Here is a 20,482-nt window from a genome sequence, read left to right on the forward strand (position 1 = left end):
CTGTTCTGCAAATGTCTGGGCACCCATGGTCAACATTACTGTTCCTGTGAACAGTCAAGCAAGTTGAAGATAAAATGATCTCTAAAAGGCAGAAGATTACAGATGATACATTCCCTTTGTATTTTAAGCAAAAACTTTTTTATTTGTACATTTCAAAAATAACAAAAAAGGAGAAGGGTCCAACGTTTAGCATAGTTAGTACTTAGTAACACCCCCTTTGGCAAGTATCACAGCTTGTAAACACTTTTTGTAGCAGCCAGGAGTCTTTCAGTTCTTGTTTGAGGGTCTTTCATCCATTCTTCCTTGCAGACGCCTCCCAGTTCTGTGAGATTCCTGGGCCGTCTTGCATTCCTTGTACTTTTGAGGTCTTTTCACATATTTTCAACGATGTTCAGATCAGTGGACTGTGAGGCCATGGTAAAACCTTCAGCTTGTGCTTTTTGAGTTGGTCTATTGTGGATTTGAGGTGTGTTTAGGATCATTATCCATTTGTAGAAGCCATTCTCTTTTAAACTTCACATTTGTTACAGTTGGTGTTATGTTTGCTTCCAGAATTTGCTAAAATTTTGTTGAATCCATTCTTCCTTGTAATTGTGAATTGTTCCTCATGTCATTGGCTGCAACACAACCCCAAAGCATGATAGGTCCACCCCCATGCTTAATGGCTCTTTTCATGAAATTCTGTGCCTTTTTTTCTACAAACATATCTTTGCTCATTATGGCCAAAGAGTTCTAGTTTATCCTCATTGGTCCACAGGATTTGTTTAGATGTTCTTTTGCAAATTTCTGATGCAGAATTTTGTAGTGAGGACACAGGAGAGGTTTTGTTCTGATGACTCCTCCATGAAAGCCATATTTGTGCAGGTGTCGCTGAACAGTAGAGCAATGTACCAAAACTCCAGAGTCTGCTAAATCCTTCCTGAAGGTCTTTTGCAGTCAAGGGGGAGTTCTGATTTGCCTTTCTAGCAGTTCCACGAGCAGCTGAAAATTTAGATCTTCTCTTGACCTCCACTGTTCGTGTTAACTGCCATTTCTTAATTACATTTTGAACTGAGGAAATGGCAACTTGAAAACCCTTTGCTATCTTCTTTGTGGGCCTCAACCATTTTCAGAGTGTTAGGCAGCTACTTTGAAGATCCCATGGCTGCTGTTTTTTAGGACAAGGTTAGAGGAGTCTGGGTATTTATAAAGCTTTGAAATTTGCATCACCTGTGAACAAGCTTTAATCGTAACAGGCTATTTAAGGTCTGAGACCTCAATCCATCTGAGCGCTCAAATCTCCTTCCCATACCTTTTGCAAGGTACTCCTTTCCTTTCTTCACTCTAAGAAACCCGACAAAAACCAAAATAATCCATTGATATTGCTTAAAATATAGTAAGTGTGTTGCATCTTTAACTTTATGCCATTGTTAAGAGGAGTTGGGAGCAGTGGTTATGTGAGGGCACGCACACGGTGAAAAGGCTCAGGCCAGCCTAGACAGGCCACCAGTAGAGAAGATCATTTGAACCTCCAACAAGCATGAGCATTTCTCGCAATTTTTATTGTCTACCATACAGACACAGGTGGCCCATCCATTACACACCCATGTCTCTGCCTGGACCATTTCCAGGGGCCTAGCAGAAAGAAATTTGGGGTAATGGTGCCCACTACGTGTCCAACCATTGAAAGACAGCCACTATCGCTTTTGTTTGCAGTAGTGTCATGAACGAGAATCCTGGACTGCCACAGACTGGAACCATGTTGTCTTCAGCCATGAATCCAGGATCTGACAATGGTCGGGTTGGAGGATGGAGGCCTTGTGGTGAGGATCTGACAATGGTCGGGTTGGAGGATGGAGGCCCTGTGGTGAGCACTTCAATCCTGCCTTTGCTGTGGAGCAGGGATGCTCAACCTGCGGCCCTCCAGCTGTTGCAAAACTACAACAGCCTACACCTATCAGCCTACAGAAGGGCATGGTGGGAGTTGTAGTTTTACAACTGCTGGAGGGCCGCAGGTTGAGCATCCCTGCTGTGGAGCAACACAATGCCCCCCTGCTAGTGTGATGAACTGAAGGGACATCGCATACAACAGGCGGTCACCTCTAGTAGTGATATGAGGGACAATAACAGCTCAGCAACAGGTGCAGGACATCTTGCAGCCTCATGTTGCTTTCATGGCAGGGCTTCCAACTGGCATTTTTTTAGCAAGATAATGCTCGCCTGCACACCGCAAGGGTTCCCTTAGTAATGTCCACCAGAAAACAACACTTCCTTGGCCGCCCGGTCACCAGATTTATCGCCAATCAAGCATTGATAGCAACTGGGACACCAGTTTTGGCAACCTATGAATGTGCAGGATCTACAGGCCCAGCTACATCTGTAGGCAAATGTTCTGCAGAATACTGTACCATACCGAACCTGTATGTCTTCGTATCTCATCTTGTATCCAGGCTAGAGGTGGCCCAACAAGGTCCTAGAGCCTCCTTTCAATTGTACAGTTTACCTTTTTTCGATCAAATATTGAAATCACTTACATATATCATTATATGCACAAAAAATATTTCATTCCAATCTAACAGCTCCTTCTTGGTACAGGATTTATTTTTATAGTGTACTGTAGTAGTAAGACCTTCCATTCCAGAAGCCCTCAACGATGGATAACTTCAGATAAATTTCTCCCCGTGCTTATTCTTCACAATGTATACAGATGCGTGTTGATAGTGGCCTTCAGATCGTCTGCATTGTTGTGTCTGGTGTCCATCATCTTCCTCTTGAAACTACACCATAGATTCTCTATGGGGTTTAGGTCAGGCGAGTTTGCTGGCCAATAAAGCATAGTGATACGGTGGGTATTAAACCAGATATTGGTAGATTTGGCAATGTGGGCAGGTGCCAAGTCCTGCTGGAAAATGAAATCAGCATCTCTATGAAGCTGGTCAGAAGAGGGAAGTATGAAGTGCTCTAAGATTTCCTGGTAGATGGCTGCTCTGACCTTGGACTTGATACAGTCCTGATCCAAAGTTTAAGACCGCTTGAAAAATGGCAAAAAAATCCTATTTAGCATGGCTGGATCTTAACAAGGTTCCAAGTAGAGCTTCAACATGCAACAAGAGGAAATGGGAGTGAGACAACGAATAAACTGAAACAGGCTGTTTTTCAGCTGATCAAAAGTTTAGGACCACACCTCCAAAAAAACTAAACTCCCCCAAAACAGAAATCCAACTTCCAAACATGAACTCAGTACTGAGTAGCTCCGCCATTATTGTTTATCACTTAAAAAATTTGTTTCGGCATGCTTGATACATGCGTTTCCATGAGGTGAGTGGGAACATTTCTCCAAGTGGTGAAGACGGCCGCACGAAGGCCATCTACTGTCTGGAACTGTTGTCCATTTTTGTAAACTTCCCTTGCCATCCATCCCCAAAGGTTCTCAATTGGATTTAGATCAGGGGAACACGCAGGATGGGCCAAAAGAGTGATGTTATTCTCCTGGAAGAAGTCCCTTGTCCTGCGGGCATTGTGTACTGTAGCGTTGTCCTGTTGTAAAACCCAGTCGTTACCACACAGACGAGGGCCCTCAGTCATGAGGAATGCTCTCTGCAACATCTGGACATAGCCAGCGGCCGTTTGATGTCCCTGCACTTCCTGAAGCTCCATTGTTCCACTGAAGGAGAAAGCACCCCAGACCATTATGGCGCCCCCTCCACTGTGGCGCGTAGAAAACATCTCAGGTGGGATCTGCTTGTCATGCCAGTAATGTTGGAAACCATCAGGACCATCAAGGTTACATTTTTTCTCATCAGAGAATAAAGCTTTCTTCCACCTTTGAATGTCCCATGTTTGGTGCTCTCTTGCAAAGTCCAAGCGAGCAGTTCTGTGGCGTTCAAGGAGACGAGGTCTTTGAAGACGTTTTTTGTTTTTGAAGCCCTTCAGTCTCAGATGCTGTCTGATGGTTATGGGGCTGCAGTCAGCACCAGTAAGGGCCTTAATTTGGGTCGAGGATCGTCCAGTGTCTTGACGGACAGCCAATTGGATCCTCCTGCTGGATCCTCCGGCTCAGTGCTGGTGAAATTTTTTGGGGTCTTCCACTTGACTTTTTTGTTCCATAACCTTCAGGATCATTTAAGAAATTCCAAATGACTGTCTTACTGCGTCCCACCTCAGCAGCGATGGCGAGCTGTGAGAGACCCTGCATATGCAGTTCAACAACCCGACCACGTTCAAAAGGGGAGGTTTTTTTTGCCTTTGCCATCACAACGTGTGACTACCTGACAGAAAATGACAATGAATCCACATCTTTGCACAGATTTGGCCTTTTAAAGGCATGTGGTCCTAAAATATGGATCAGCTTAAAAACAGCCTGTTTTAGTTTAATCGTTATTTTCAATTAATTGAATGCTCAAAAAATGTTTTGTCTCACTCTCATTTCTTCTTGTTGCATGTTGAAGCTCTACTTGGAACCTTGTTAAGATCCAACAATGTAAAATATGATTTTTTGTAGGGGTGCACCGAAATTCCGGCGGCTGAAAATATCGCCCGAAAATGGGCCTAATCCATTTCGGCCGATATTGGTACATATCGGCAGAAAATAGCGGGGAGGGACTGGGAGGAGGAGCTGGGGGCCGGTGCGTTCACTTTGCTCCGGCCCCCAGCTCCAGTAGTTATAAAATGTGTACAATTAATAAGGATTCTATTCATGAGGCCCCCTCTGCAGTAGAACATTCAATATAGCCACATCCTACTCACAGGGCTGTTATCTTAATGCTGGCCGGCCGGGCAGACGAGCGGCAGCGTCACGACTGACGTCATGTGCCCGGCCTACTTTCTGAATGAAGGAGGCGGCGCAGGCATGTGACGTCAGTCGTGACGCTGCCGCTCGTCTGCCCGGCCGGCCAGCATTAAGATAACAGCCCTGTGAGTAGGATGTGGCTATATTGAATGTTCTACTGCAGAGGGGGCCTCATGAATAGAATCCTTATTAATTGTACACATTTTATAACTAGTCTGTACTGGAGCGGCAAGGGGGGGGGTCTGTGGATGGCACTGTTATGGGGTGGGTGGGGGTCTGTGGATGGCACTGTTATGGGGTGGGTGGGGGTCTGTGGATGGCACTGTTATGAGGTGGGGGGGTCTGTGGATGGCACTGTTATGAGGTGGGGGGTCTGTGGATGGCACTGTTATGGGGTGGGGGGTCTGTGGATGGCACTGTTATGGGGTGGGGGGGTCTGGATGGCACTGTTATGGGGTGGGTGGGGGTCTGTGGATGGCACTGTTATAAATATCATTAAAAAAAAAAGTATTTTAAAAGTATTTGGGAAAAAGGCAGTTTCGGTTTCGGTTTTCGGTCAAGGGCATCCTGAATTTTCGGTTTCGGACCAGAATTTTCATTTCGGTGCACCCCAATTTTTTTTCCCATTTTTCAAGTGGTCTTAAACTTGATCAGGACTGTATAACACAGTGGACCAACACCAGCAGATAACTTGGCTCCCCAAGCCATCGCTGACTGGGTAAACTTCACACTGGACCTCAAGCAACTTGAATTGTGTGCCTCTCCACACTTCCTCCAGACTCTGGGACCTTGATTTCCAAATGAAATGCAAAATTTATTTCATTTGAAAACAGGACTTTAGACCACTGATCAACAGTCCAGTCCTTTATTTCCTTAGCCCAGGTAAGACGCTTCTGACGTCTCAGAATCATGAGTGGCTTGACATAAGGAATGTGACAGTTGTAGCCCATGTTCTGGATATGTGTGTGTGGTGGCTCTTGAAGCACTGACTCCAGCCACAGTCCACTCCTTGTGAATCTTTTCGTGACAATCCTTCCAAGGCTGCGGTTATCCCTGTTACTTGTGCAGCTTTTTCTACCACACTTTTTCCTTCCATTAATATGCTTGTATACAGCACTCTGTGAACTGACAGCTCCTTTAGTTAAGATCTTTTGTGGTTACTGTCCTTGTGGAAGGTGTCAATGACTGTCTTCTGGATAATTGTCAAGTCAGCAGTCTTTACTATTATTGTGTAGCCTACTGAACCAGACTGAGGGACCCTTTAAAGGCTTAGGAAACATTTGTAGGTGTTTTGTTTTGATTAGCTGATTAGAGTGTGACACTGTGAGTCTACAAGATTGATGTTTTTCACAATATTCAAGTTTTCTGAGATCCTGACCTTTACGTTTTCATTAGCTGTGGGCCATAATCATCAACAGTAATAGAAATAAACACTTGATATAGATCACTCCTTGTGTAATAAATCCATAGAATATATGAGTTTCACTTTTTGAATTGAATTACTAAACTAAATTAACTTTTCGATGATATTCTAATTTATTAAGAAGCACTTGTATGTCTGGACTTTGTCCACTTCTGGGTAATATACGGATCCAGAGGAAATCGATCCAGAAGAAAAAGGTAGTTGTTGATAGTGTAATTAATAGTATCTTCACCAAACACTCTAGTTCTTGGGGTATCCTCAGATGTAAGTAATAGGAGATCTAGACACATTGAAATGGTGGGCAGTTGCTGTTACAGAAGGGTCTGCTTCACCCAGATCTCCAGAAGTTACACCTAATGGCATGAGTGGAAAGTATAAAGAACTCAAGGCGCAGAAGTTATCTGGAACTATCTGTCCATAACAGGGTCTGGAAAACCTACAACATGCTGTGTGTTAAGGATGGTAGTGTCAATCGAGGCTCACCTGAGTCAGAGGACACCCTTGAGGGTGAGCTCCAAGGAGAGACGGTAGCCTAGTGGGTAGAGCTACTGCCTGGGACATGACTGGCCACGGGTTCGAATCCTGACACCGTGACAGAATCACTCACATCCACTCTTCAGTTTCTACAAGAGGGTTTTAATAAGGGACTACAGTTGAGAAGACCAAAAGGTTGAATATTCAGCATGCATGTGAATAGGAAGGAGGAGAAAGCCACTGCCAGACACCTCTGAGGGCAGCTTATCTCCAAAAGAACAATAGGATTGGGCAAAATCTGTCAGATGTCAGGGGAGAGTTGGGAGGCCCTCATTTATAAGATGGTTAACTGAAATCGCTGGGTTTGGTTGGCATACATCTAAAGTGTATGGCCAGATTTAAGAACGCTTTCAGTCCCAAGAATTGTCTGTATGTGGGCGAATGGTTGCTACTGCAATTGTTCATCCTCAGATGTATTGTTTCTGGGCAGGAGATCAATGTTTGCACAGAGAGATCTGCCCAAAGAAAATTATTTTGGGTGCAGCATCACAGGCGCTTTCATCCAATGAACAGGCATTCATTCATGCTCGATCATCGGACAATTGGTGGCACCTTTACAATTATCGGGAATGAGCTTTCACACAAATAATTGGGCCTGGCTACAATCTCTTATACATATGATGGTATGTTCAACATGTTCCACAGCTACCTCATGGGCAGAACTTGGTCAAGTTACCTTAGGGCAATCATAAAGAGTGGCCTCTTGGTCATCCTCATGTACTTTTAATAAATATTATAGGGTTGATATTCACCTATCGTCACTCATTTGCTTGCAACTTATACAGTAGTCACAAATTTTTCATAAAAAATACGGGTTGTGTGATTTAGGGTCCTTTAGGGCTGGTATGGCAGCGGGTGTTAAACTAGATTTGACTTTGGGCAAAACCTAAGGGAGTTATACTGGCAGTCCTCTGGTTTTCACCCTATAACACCTATATACAGGGATCTGGACTTCGCTGCAGGGAAACCGTCAGGCTGCTACCTCCTGGAGTAGTCTCTGTGTAGTTAGAAGCTGACCCACGGGGGCCAGAGACACCAATGCAGAGCACCTAGGGTTAGTCAAAACACATAGAGACAGTCCAAGGTCAGGGCAGGCAATCGGAAGAACAGTCCAAGGTCTGGGCAGGCAGCAAAGGGTAATTATGAGAAACAGGTCAGGCAGTGGAGAATAAGAGTCAGGAAACGGACAGATAAATTGAAGAGCACAGTTTCGCAACTAGCAATCTAGAAAAGCCTATTGATCATGCAACGTCTCACAGGGTAAGGTGCAAAAAATATCCCACGGTGCAGAAAAAGACTGAACAGCAGATCCCAGTGGAGCAAGGAAGCTGCTTGAAGTCAGAGGGTCTGAGCCATGGGAGAAGACAGAAGATGAGTGGAGCAGCGCCGCTGCCCACCTGGGAGAGTGGAGCAGCAGTGGGCATGAGTTGCCGACATAACGAGCTCATTTACACAATCATGAATTAACGTCCTCTCCGATCAATGCCCTGTATAAACAGGATCATTCATCCTCATACTTACAAAGACCACGGCATGTATACAGCAGCTAACGAGCATCGATGGTCACGCTATGTTGTCGACTGGCGCTTGTTAATGGGCAGAAATCTTCCCCTGTAAGTCCAGGTTCACTTCAGCGCTGAATGCTCAGTATTCCTGTTCCGTCACAGGAGAGAACCCCTACTGTGCTGTTGTAGGGTGAGAACCGTTGGATTTTTACCTGATGTTTTTATAGGCTGCAGGAAGCCCAATATAATGGAAAACTCCCACCACACAGCTTTTCATTAATAGTGACTCCTGGTTGTAGTCAGGAGAACTATCAGTACGCTGCCATAAAAATACCAGGAAACAGGTTTTGCTGCAATTTGCTATGGATTTCATCTGATGCAACAGTATTGTACTGGGATTCAGATCTTCCATGAATACATTTTTGATTACCATGGAGAATCTTTCCTTTCTAGTTTTCCATATGTTCTCATCATATAACGTGTCTTAATATCATATCCAGGTTCTTCTGCTGAGTGCAGATGTCCTATTCTCTTCTATCCGACCAGGATGCTGAAGTAGGACTAGACTGAGAAGTTGCGAAGAGGAAAGGTCCTCAGGGTCTTCATGCCGTAATCTCTTCTTATTCCAGGACTGCATTTGTGTGGGTGCTGCCGTTCATACAGGTTTACTTATTACAGAAGACAGACTATTCTAGCACATATCCAGAGAACCGGGGACCAGATAAGCACTGCTGCATGCTGCCATAGTATATTCTCTTGTGTATGGGATATTGTAGTGTTTATCCTTAGAACTCATGTTTGGGTGGCCATATGCATAAGATAACAGCCGGCCAAGACAACTGCTCTCAGATGACTATGATTTGACAAATTAGCATGAATGATCATTCACAGTGGTGAGGACAGCAGTCTCCTACCTGCCAGGTAAGAAAATGTCATGCAAAGTCGGCTGATCATTTGTCATTTTACTCAAGGACCAGGAAGTCAGTTTTTCGTTTAGATTTAGTCTGGCACATCGCACACACAATCCCTAAAATGGACGATCTTCTGCACTGAGGCCAATCATTATCTCAAGTATAATATTCCCCTAATATTGCAGTCTAAAGCACACACTATGCTAGAAATGGGGTTCCCGGCAGCTGGACGCCTTGTTCAGGGGTCCTTCATGGTAATCAAGGTGGGAATTGTTACCTCCTTATCCCTCCCTGAGTCATTAAATTGACTTTACTTCCTAATTTCTTCAAAATAACATTTCTCACATGGACATATGACCTACCATGCATTGTACTCCTCACCAGAGCACTCTTCTTAATACTGATACGTGTAGGGTAAGACAAAAAGATGGGAGGGTAACGCATAGCCAGTACCAGCATATCAAGAAGATGGACATCACACAGCCTCAGCTCAATGAAGACAATGGGAATATTTACTGAATAAATAGGTATTAACACAAGGGGAAGGTCCACATTCTGTACAGTTTAGGTAGTTACATCTGATCACAAAGTCCTTGATGTCATCGAAGCTCTTAAATATGCTCCAGTTTTCCAAAAGTACAACGGGCCCTACCCTAAAATAATAGGTACACCTCCTACATCCATCAGGGAATCAACCTTATTGACTGCTTGTTTCTCCAGCATGGCAGAGGATGAGTGTTGTGGTCCGCATCATGGAAAGTCTAGCACTAATCGGGACAGGCACATAGGTCAGCCATGCAATACACCGTATTCACACACTATGCATAGGGACATATATAACCGGGGTGCTGACAATGAACAAGGACAGTTATGCTGCCGTTTCGGAAGCAGCAGACAGAGTAGAGCATTTGTTAAAAATGCTGCCATGTAGGGGAGCGTGGGACTCGCTTAAGCCATCACAGTGACCATGGGTCTTCTGGTGGCGCTTGTAGTTGTCCCAGTGTCCTGTAGTGTAGTGGCATTGTGAACAACGGAATGGTTTCTCCCCCGTATGTCTCAGCATATGGCGCTTAAGGTTCATACTCTGGTTGCAGCTATAATTACATAAACCGCAGCGAAATGGTTTGTCCCCCGAATGAATACGTCCATGTCTCTTCAGGTTGGCAAGGTTGCCGCAGGCATAGTCACATAGCTGGCACTTATATGGTTTCTCACCAGTATGGACCCTTTGGTGTCGCTTCAGGTTGTCATAATGAGCAGAGGCGTAAGAACACAACTGGCACTTGTAAGGCTTCTCCCCACTGTGAGTCTTCATGTGTCGGGACAAATGATTTGGGTAATGAGTCACAAATGAACAGAGGACACAAGAGAAGCCTTTTCCTGGACTACCAGATGGTGGAGGGGCGTTACAACGAGAGCAGTAATGTCCTTCAGTCACATTATCCTCCTCATCTTCATCCTGCGGACAGCCTTCATTCAGGACCATACCACACGAACGACAGGTGAAAGGAAAGAGCAGCTCTGGTAGACCACCTGCAGAGGGAGGAGGACGAGGTGGGGGAGCGTGACTTAAGAGAGCACAAGTTGGCAAGAAGATATCAAGGTCATTGGATGTCACAGGAAGAGACAGGACTGCGACAGAAACATCTGCAAGAAAGAGAAGGTATTACAGGTGAGATGGGGAACTGGCAGTAGCTCAGTGGTGGTCAACCCAATAAACTGTGGTAGCCTCAAACTTGTCTTATACAGTTTTGTGCTTTCACCATATATCTAGCTAAAATCAGAATTAAAAACTGAAACCTTTCCAGATAATTTTCTAGAACACACACAAACAGGAAGTCCTACCACAGTGCCCCCATAACAGGAGAATACTACAGCAGGCAACAATGCTATACGAGTCGGCCTCTCTCTGATGGCCATATGTCAAAAACACTGACAGTACAAACCTTGTCAAGAATGAGGGATGGTCATGTGGCTTTTTTACTTCATAGCAAATCCACAAATCATAGATATGACACAATGCAATGGGGCAGACTTACTTATCCTGTAGACAGCGTGAAATAATAGTGTTCACCTCCAATAGCTGTTGGATGAGCCACATACTTCTAACCGCGTTTCAGGCGAACATGTACTGTATGTGTTTTAAATGGGGAAAAGGAAAGAGAGCTGCTGTCGGATGTCTCTGTATGCCTCTACACTCCTCTGTCCCCTCAGGACTCCTCTGTCCCTTCCAGACACCCGTCTCCAGACCCCTCTCGCAGTAGCTTACCTCCCAGTTCAAATTCAATGTGCACAATACTTTTCTCCCCTGCCATTCTCTGTAGGGGGAGAGTCAAGAGCTCCCCATACACATTAGATTGTTGGCGGCCCCAATAAATATGGCAGGTAGGCTGACAACAGTGTGTATGAGGACCTTCAGATCGACCATCTAAGGACGCACCAATCTTATCACAGTGGCTCATGCAGGATAATACATTTGGTCCCTCTTAGATACTTACGTCAAATTTCATTGTACCTAAGAGTTGGCTCATTTTGCATCATTATTTTATATCGAATTTTTAACAGGCCATGACCCAATTCCCTCTACGTCACAGCCATTTCCCCCGCTTCCTTGGAAAACCATATGCAGTGGATTTTTCTAAAACTAGATGTGCACATTTTATGATAAGTCAAGGCCCAAATATATTACACATTTTATGACAAAGTCTAGGCCCAATCACATTAGTAAATGTGAACTAATCTTTAAAAAGGGTTGTGCCATAAACGACTTTTCATCAATTACCCTAGCTCCCATTCCTTTTTGGATTATTGTTTTCACATTTACCTTGTTTGGAGTTTTCTCTTATCCCCCGTGCTTGAATCCTACTTCCTGGTTGGTCATGTGCCTGCTCTCCCATCATGCTTTAGGGCAGTGAGATGTGCCCGGACCAGCAGATCATGTGACACTATCCACGCCCCTTGTTCTTACCAATGACACTTCCTATGTCTTACATTACAAGGCTCCAACGCAGGGCACAACCTAGGTGGGCTAATATTAGAATAAGGCGGTTTTGATAAATGGTAATATTTGGGGAAAAAGATACAGCGATAATTGTTGGGGCGGGATACATTTATATTGGTGGCACAATACCTTTAATAGCTGAACTTCTTCTTCATTAAACTTTAGACCTGAAACTAATGAGAGAAAATAGTAACGATTAAAGATGTTTCTCCAAATCAAGTAGAGGAAGAAATTGTGTCTGCAGATTGCTGAGTGATCACTAAGTATGACTATCACTCCCATCATCCACAGTCTATGATTACTTCTGTTTATTCCGCTGTCCACTTTTCTTCTGTTAGTGGTGGTTTTCATCAGCCAAATTCTTACAGTTACAGTGGAGAAAATAAGTATTTGATACACTGGTGATTTTTCACGTTTTCCCACCTACAAAGAATGGAGATGTCTGTAATTTTTATCGTAGGTACACTTCAACTGTGAGAGACGGAATCTAAAAAACAATTCCAGAAAATCACATTGTTTGATTTTTTTAATAATTAATTTGCATTTTATTGAATGAAATAAGTATTTTATACAATAGAAAAACAGAACTTAATATTTGGTACAGAAACCTTTGCGGTTACAGAGGTCAGACGTTTCCTGCAGTTCTTGACTAGGTTTGCACACACTGCAGCATGGATTTTGGCCCACTCCTCCAACACAGATCTTCTCCAGATCTTTCAGGTGTCGGGGCTGTCACTGGGCTACATTGAGTTTCAACTCCCTTCAAAGATTTTCGATTGGGTTAAAATCTGGAGACTGGCTAGGCCACTCCAGGACCTTGAAATGCTTCTTATGGAGCCATTCCTTAGTTGCCCTAGCTGTGTGTTTCGGGTCATTGTCATGCTAGAAGTCCCAGCTACGACCCATCTTCAATGCTGTTACTGAGGGAAGGAAGTTGTTGGTCAAAATCTCACGATACATGGCTTCATCCATCCTCCCTTCAATACGGTGAAGCACCTCCAAAGTATGATGTGTCCAGGAGCTCGGTAAAATCCCTGATAACTGCCATGTCCAGGAACTCGGTAAGATCCCCGATAACTGCCATGTCCGGGACCTCGGTAAGATCCCCGATAACTGCCATGTCCAGGAACTCGGTAAGATCCCCGATAACTGCCATGTCCAGAAGCTCGGTAAGATCCCTGATAATTGCCATGTCCAGGAGCTCGGTAAGATCCCCGATAATTGCCATATCCAGGAGTTCAGTAAGATCCCCGATAACTGACATGTCCAGGAGCTCGGTAAGATCCCTGATAACTGCCATGTCCAGGAGCTCGGTAAGATCCCCGATAACTGCCATGACCAGGAGCTCGGTAAGATCCCTGATAGCTGCCATGTCCAGGAGCTCGGTAAGATTCCTGATAACTGCCATGTCCAGGAGTTCGGTAAGATCCCGGATAACTGCCTTGTCCAGGAGCTCGGTAAGATCCCGGATAACTGCCATGTCCAGGAGCTCAGTAAGATCCCCGATAACTGCCATGTCCAGGAGCTCGGTAAGATCCCCGATAACTGCCATGACCAGGAGCTCGGTAAGATCCCTGATAGCTGCCATGTCCAGGAGCTCGGTAAGATTCCCGATAACTGCCATGTCCAGGAGTTCGGTAAGATCCCGGATAACTGCCATGTCCAGGAGCTCAGTAAGATCCCCGATAACTGCCATGTCCTGGAGTTCGGTAAGATCCCTGATAGCTGCCATGTCCAGGAGCTCGATAAGATCCCTGAAAACTGTAGACTAATTTGTGTTTGTACTCTAGACCATTTTTTTTTTTTTTTTAAGGCAAATTGCAAGCTCACTCAATAACTTTTCCTCCACTTCACCTACACTACTAAAGGGGTTGTCCACTCATCAATATCAGATCAGTGGGGTCGAACTCCCGACACCCCAGCCGATCGGCTGTTTGAAGAGAAAGTAGTGCTCATGAGTGCTGCTGTCACCGCCAGTTCTGTGAGAAGGTTGGCAGACGTTCTTCTCTACCTCTTGTATGATGTTCTTTGTTTTAGTTTCACTTTCTCATCTCTTTTCCTTCTGCCACGTGTCACTTATTTAGACTAATCGTCTTCCTTTATATTCCCTCCCATACTGCCTCACTTTGCGGTTTATCTGTTTGCTCAGATAACTCCTTTACTGTATTGTGTTTCCTTGCTGGCTTGATTCTAGGTGACCCTGACTCCATCCGTATTAAGTGCAGGGAGCCGGTGGTCGTGTCCCCTCACTATGATAGGGTTTTCAGGTGTCACACAGACTTAGGTACGTGGGCATGCAATAGTCTACCATCGAGACCCTTGCATGTGCATAGCAGTCAGGGAGAGCTCTTAGGGTTTTATAGGGCTCACCTATAAGCTCCTTAGTTTGGGATCAAGCCAGTCGCTTGTTTATTCATAAGTTCCAGCTATCTGCAAACTTCCCTCGTGACATTATAAACCGCCATAACCGTCTTAAGCATTGATCAGGTTTCAGCCTTGATTGACCGCATGCATGGTCTTTCGCTGGAGGTAGCAGATCTCCGTAAAACTGTGTCTCAGTTTCAGGTGACCGCTTCTGCTGGCGTTCATGGAGTTTGTTCCGAGCCTAAGATCTCGCTTCCGGATACGTTCTCCTGGGGTAGTGAGAATTTTGTTCGCTTTAGAGAGGCTTGCAAACTCCATTTTCGCCTACTTCCCCATTCCTCTGGTGATGATGAGCAGAGGGTGGGGATCATCATCTCGCTGCTCAGGGATAGCGCTCAGTCTTGGGCCTCTCCGCTGCCGGTGGGGGCACGGTCCCTCCAATCGGTGGAAGAATTTTTTGTAGCCCTGGGGCACATATATGATGACCCGGATCGTATTGCTCTGGCTGAATCTAAACTGTGTTTTTTATGCCAGGGTAAACACTCCGCAGAGATATATTGTTCTGAATTTCAGAGATGGGCAGCTGATACTGGTTGGAATGATGCTGCACTCCGAAGTCAATTTTGCCAATGTTTGCCCCTCCAGGAGATTCAGGGAGAATTTTGAGGGTAATAAAAACAAAACAAAAAAAACCTCTAAAACCTTTCCATCTGCTACTATTGGCAAGGTTGATGCGGAAATTGAAGGTTTGCCGTTTGCTTGTAGTTCCTGTTTTCTCCTACCTACCAGGGTGGCGCTAGACAGGAAGAACATTGTGAGATTTTTGTAGATAGTGGAGCAGCTGTCAATCTCATTGATAATCAATTTGCAACAATGCATGGTTTCCAGGTGTGCACTTTGGAAAAGGATATACCTTTTTTTGCTATTGATTCTGCTCCACTTTCTCAAAGATAGTTAAAGGGCATAGTTCACAATATCCGTTTGACTGTGGGTGACGCTCATGTTGAGGATATGTCATGCTTCCTCTTAAGCGGATTACCTATTCTGCTAGTGTTGGGGCTACCCTGGCTCACTAAACATAACCCCACCATTGATTGGCAAGCAAGGCAAATAAATGGTTGGAGTGAGTTTTGCAGAGAGAATTGCTTCACGGCGTCTCATTCAGAGGTTTCTACCAAGACTGTGCCATCTTTTCTCTCTGAATTTTCAGATGTGTTTTCCGAAAGTGGTGACCAGGAGTTGCCCGCGCACCGGGAGTACGACTGCCCTATTAATCTCAACCCAGGCGCCAAGCTGCCAAAATCACGTTTATACAATCTCTCCCAACCTGAAAGAGTCACTATGCGTACTTATATCTCTGAGAGCCTGAGAAAGGGACACATCCGACCCTCAAAGTCACCTGTTGCCGCTGATTTTTTTTTTTTGTTAAATAAAAAGATGCTTCTTTAAAAACTTGTCTGGATTTCAGGGAGCTGAACCGTATCACAATTCGTGACCCATATCCGCTTCCTCTGATCCTGGACCTGTTTAACCAGATTGTTGGGGCTAAAGTTTTTTCTAAGTTGGATTTAAGAGGGGCATACAACCTAGTCAGGGTCAGGGAAGGGGACGAATGGAAGACGGCCTTCAATACCCCTGAGGGTCATTTCGAGAATTTGGTTATGCCCTTTGGTTTGATGAATGCTCCGGCCGTCTTTCAGCATTTTGTGAACAGCATTTTTTATCATTTAATGGGGAAATGTGTACTGGTGTATCTAGATGACATTTAGATTTTTTCTCCTGATTTCAAGACTCATCGGGACCACCTATGTCAGGTTTTGCTGATTTTGCGGGAGAATAAATTGTACGCTAAACTGGAAAAATGTGTGTTTGCGGTTCCGGAGATTCAATTTCTTGGTTTTCTTCTCTCCGCTTCTGGTTTTTGGATGGACCCTAAGAAGGTCCGCGCTGTGCTTGATTGGGAGCTTCCTGAGAATCAGAAGGCGCTGATGAGGTTTTACCAATTATTACAGAAAGTTCATTTTGAATTATTCCTCTGTTATTAAGCCACTCACTGATATGACTAAAGAGGGGGTGGATTTATCCTCGTGGTCGGTAGATGCGCTTAAAGCCTTTTCTAGTATTAAAGAGAGTTTTGTTTCCGCTCCCATTTTGGTACAACCTGACGTCTCTCTACCTTTTATTGTTGAGGTGGATGCTTCTGAGGTGGGTGCGATCTTATCTCAGGGTGCCTCTCCTGTCAAATAGCGACCGTGTGCATTTTTCTCAAGGAAACTCTGCAGAGAGAAATTACGATGTGGGAGATAGGGAGTTGTTGGCCATCAAATTAGCTTTTGAGGAATAGCACCATTGGTTAGAGGGAGCCAGACACCCTATTACCATGTTTACAAACCATAAGAATCTGGCCTACTTGGAATCGGCCAAGTGTCTGAACCCGAGACAGGCCAGATGGTCTTTGTTCTTTTCTAGGTTTAATTTTGTTGTTACGTTCCGCCCTGGGGTTAAAAATGTGAAGGCGGATGCCCTGTCATGTTGTTTTCCGGGAGGGGCGAACTTTGAAGACCCAGATCCCATTTTGGCTGAAGGGGTGGTCGTCTCTGCTCTTTATCCTGATTTGGAGGCAGAGGTTCAGGCAGCCCAGTGCCTCTCGCTTTACGACACAAGGTTTTTAAGGAGCACCACGATACTGTTCTTGCTGGACACCCGGGGACTAGAGCCACAGTGGATCTCATTGCTCGGAGAGTCTGGTGGCCGGCTCTTCGTAAGACGGTTGAGGGTTTTGTGGCAGCCTGCGAGACCTGCGCTCATGCCAAGGTCCCCCATTCACGGCCATTGGGTTCTCTCCTCCTGTTACCCATTCTTTCCCGTCCTTGGATGCATCTGTCCATGGACTTCATTACGGACCTGCCTCGTTCCTCGGGGAAGACTGTGATTCTGGTGGTAGTGGACCGTTTTAGCAAAATGGCACATTTCATTCCCTTTCCTGGGTTACCCAAAGCTAAGACACTGGCGCAAGCGTTTGTTCACCATATTGTCAAATTGCATGGCATTCCTTCAGACATCGTTTCTGATAGGGGCATGCAATTTGTTTCCAGATTCTGGAAGGCCTTCTGTTCACGCTTGGGGGCTCGGTTGTCATTCTCTTCTGCTTTTCACCCGCAGTCGAATGGTCAGACCGAACGCGTCAATCATAATCTGGAGACATATCTGCGCTGTTTTGTGGCGGAGAATCAGGAGGATTGGTATTATTTTTTGTCCCTTGCTGAGTTTGCTTTAAATAACCGTCGCCAGGAGTCCTCTGATAAGTCACCATTTTTTGGTGCATATGGGTTTCATCCGCAGTTTGGGACATTCTCTGGAGAGGGGTCTTCTGGTTTACCTGATGAGGAGAAATTTTCAGGGTAATCTGAAGAGGATGTATGAGAGTTATAAGCGTGTGGCGGATAAGAGACGTGTGCCTGGTCCGGACCTGATTGTGGGTGATCTGGTGTGGTTGTCTACAAAGAATATCAAACTGAAGGTTCCCTCCTGGAAGTTGGGTCCTAAGTTTATTGGGCCTTACAAGATCTTGTCCGTCATCAATCCCGTTGCCTTCCGTCTTGATCTTCTTCAGACTTGGAAGATTCATAATGATTTTCACAAGTCCCTATTAAAACCTTATGTCCAACCCACTGTACCCTCCTTTTTGCCTCCTCCTCCGATTATTGTTGATGGTAATCTTGAATTTCAGTTCTCTAGGTTTGTGGATTCTCGCATTATCCGCGGTTCTCTTCAGTACCTCGTTCATTGGGAGGGTTATGGTCCTGAGGAGAGGATGTGGGTCCCAGTGGTGGACATTAAGGCCACTCGTCTCATCAGGGCTTTCCATAGGTCTCATCCTGGCAAGGTTGGCTCTGAGTGTCCGGAGTCCACCCGTAGAGGGAGGGGTACTGTCACCGCCAGTTCTGTGAGAAGGTCTGGCAGACGTTCTTCTCTACCTCTTGTATGTTGTTCTTTGTTTTGGTTTCACTTTCTCAACTCCTTTGCTTCTGCCAGGTGTCACTTATTTAGACTAATCGTCTTCCTTTATATTCCCTCCCATACTGCCTCACTTTGCGGTTTATACTACTTCTTGGATGAAGTGTTCACTGCTGGAGGCTGCTTCTGCTGTTTGCTCAGATAAGTCCTTTACTTTATTGTGTTTCCTTGCTGGCTTCATTCTAGGTGACCCTGACTCCATCCGTATTAAGTGCAGGGAGCCGGTGGTCGTGTCCCCTCACTATGATAGGGTTTTCAGGTGTCACACAGACTTAGGTACGTGGGCATGCAATCGTCTACCATCGAGACCCTTGCATGTGCATAGCAGTCAGGGAGAGCTCTTAGGGTTTTATAGGGTTCACCTATATGCTCCTTAGTTTGGGATCAAGCCAGTCGCTCGTTTATTCATAAGTTCCAGCTATCTGCAAACTTCACTCGTGACAGCTGCCTTCTCTGCTCTGTTTACCTGCTCGCTGCAGTAATGCAGAGTAATTACAAGTATGGCGTCCACATTCACTTCTATTGGACAGCTCTGTCTGTTCAAGTGCATACTACAGAGCAGTCCCATAGAAGTGAATGGGGACTTCATACTTTTCTCACCAGTGCAACTGCTGCAGCAAGCAGATAAACAGGGCAGAGAAGGCAGCACTCGTACAAGCTCTGCCTTCTCTTCAAATAACAACCCCTTTAATTACAATTATTTAGTTTGAGCTCTGAGGTTTCAGTAATCAACATTTTGAGCTGTTAGCTATGATTTGTGGATTTGCCAGGTGATATTTTCTAAGTGCATAGATGCCATAATTCTCAGGGGCTGTAGAAGTACAAACACTGGAGGCTTGTACGTTATCCAAACCGTGCAACCTCTTGTACGGAGAACACAGAAATATCCGGAGCTATTCTGTGGAGCAGTTCATGCATCCATTTCTACAAGGTCTAAATGTTACACGTGTACAGAAGGTATCTACATGTGGATGTTCTGTCAGATGACCACTGTATATAGCCTGACATTGGTATAACAGATCAGCATCTGCCTACGGCAAAATATTGCAGAGAATTACACCATCCAGATGTGCAGCTCGAAGGATTCTTCTTCATAGTAAACTCAGTATAACTGTAGAGTTAATATCAATGAAACGGTCATCTGACATCTGTAGGCCTCATTCAGATGGCTGTAACTGCTCGTTACCTCTCTACCGACCTGACCTAAAAAATCATTCGTGTCCCTGATTCTGTGAGTACAGGTGCCAGGACTTGCAGTCAATGTAAAATTAAGCAGCTTTCTAAAACACCTTGGTTAAACAATCATTGCTGCAATCTCAAGCAGATATGTGGGGATGCTGCAATCTCAAGCAGATATGTGGGGATGTTGCAATCTCAAGCAGATATGTGGGGATGCTGCAATCTCAAGCAGATATGTGGGGATGCTGCAATCTCAAGCAGATATGTGGGGATCCTGCAATCTCAAGCAGATATGTGGGGATCCTGCAATCTCAAGCAGATATGTGGGGATCCTGCAATCTCAAGCAGATATGCAAACGATTACAGATGTGGTCTGATTAGACACTGGATCGTGCCACAAGACGGAATAATAGTACTTCTCCAGCTGTCCTATTATATGGTTCTCAGATGTTACTTTTGGGTAGTGTACCTCTTGGTAGCAGATGACTGCTAGACATGCCTCTATGGCGCACTAGAAGACATTTTGCCCAGATAACAGACTATGAGAGGGGCACATGATTGGACTGAGAAAAGCAAATGGTTGCTTTGACAAACTGCCTGACATCTATGCATTCTGACCTAGCTGGAGAGGAGATCACACTGGAGATGTATCAGTGGCTGTAGAGGAGATCACACTGGAGATGTGTCAGGGTCTGCAGAGGAGATCACACTGGAGATGTATCAGTGTCTGCAGAGGAGATCACACTGGAGATGTATCAGTGTCTGCAGAGGAGATCACAC

General features: G+C 45.0%; 1 protein-coding gene across 2 annotated transcripts in view; it reads right to left on the minus strand.

The window, feature by feature from the left end:
* Positions 1-9,626: 9,626 nt before the first annotated feature.
* LOC122935332 (zinc finger protein 513-like) overlaps positions 9,627-20,482 on the minus strand; it is a 71,730-nt gene continuing 60,874 nt past the window's right edge. For both annotated transcript variants that reach the window (XM_044291099.1, XM_044291098.1), the window contains one exon: positions 9,627-10,788. In XM_044291099.1, the coding sequence (XP_044147034.1) occupies positions 10,010-10,788 (779 nt within the window). In that variant the 3' untranslated portion in view covers positions 9,627-10,009. The remainder of the gene's footprint in view (positions 10,789-20,482) is intronic.

Source organism: Bufo gargarizans, chromosome 4, assembly GCF_014858855.1.
Source record: "Bufo gargarizans isolate SCDJY-AF-19 chromosome 4, ASM1485885v1, whole genome shotgun sequence".
Classification (NCBI taxonomy): Eukaryota; Metazoa; Chordata; class Amphibia; order Anura; family Bufonidae; genus Bufo; species Bufo gargarizans.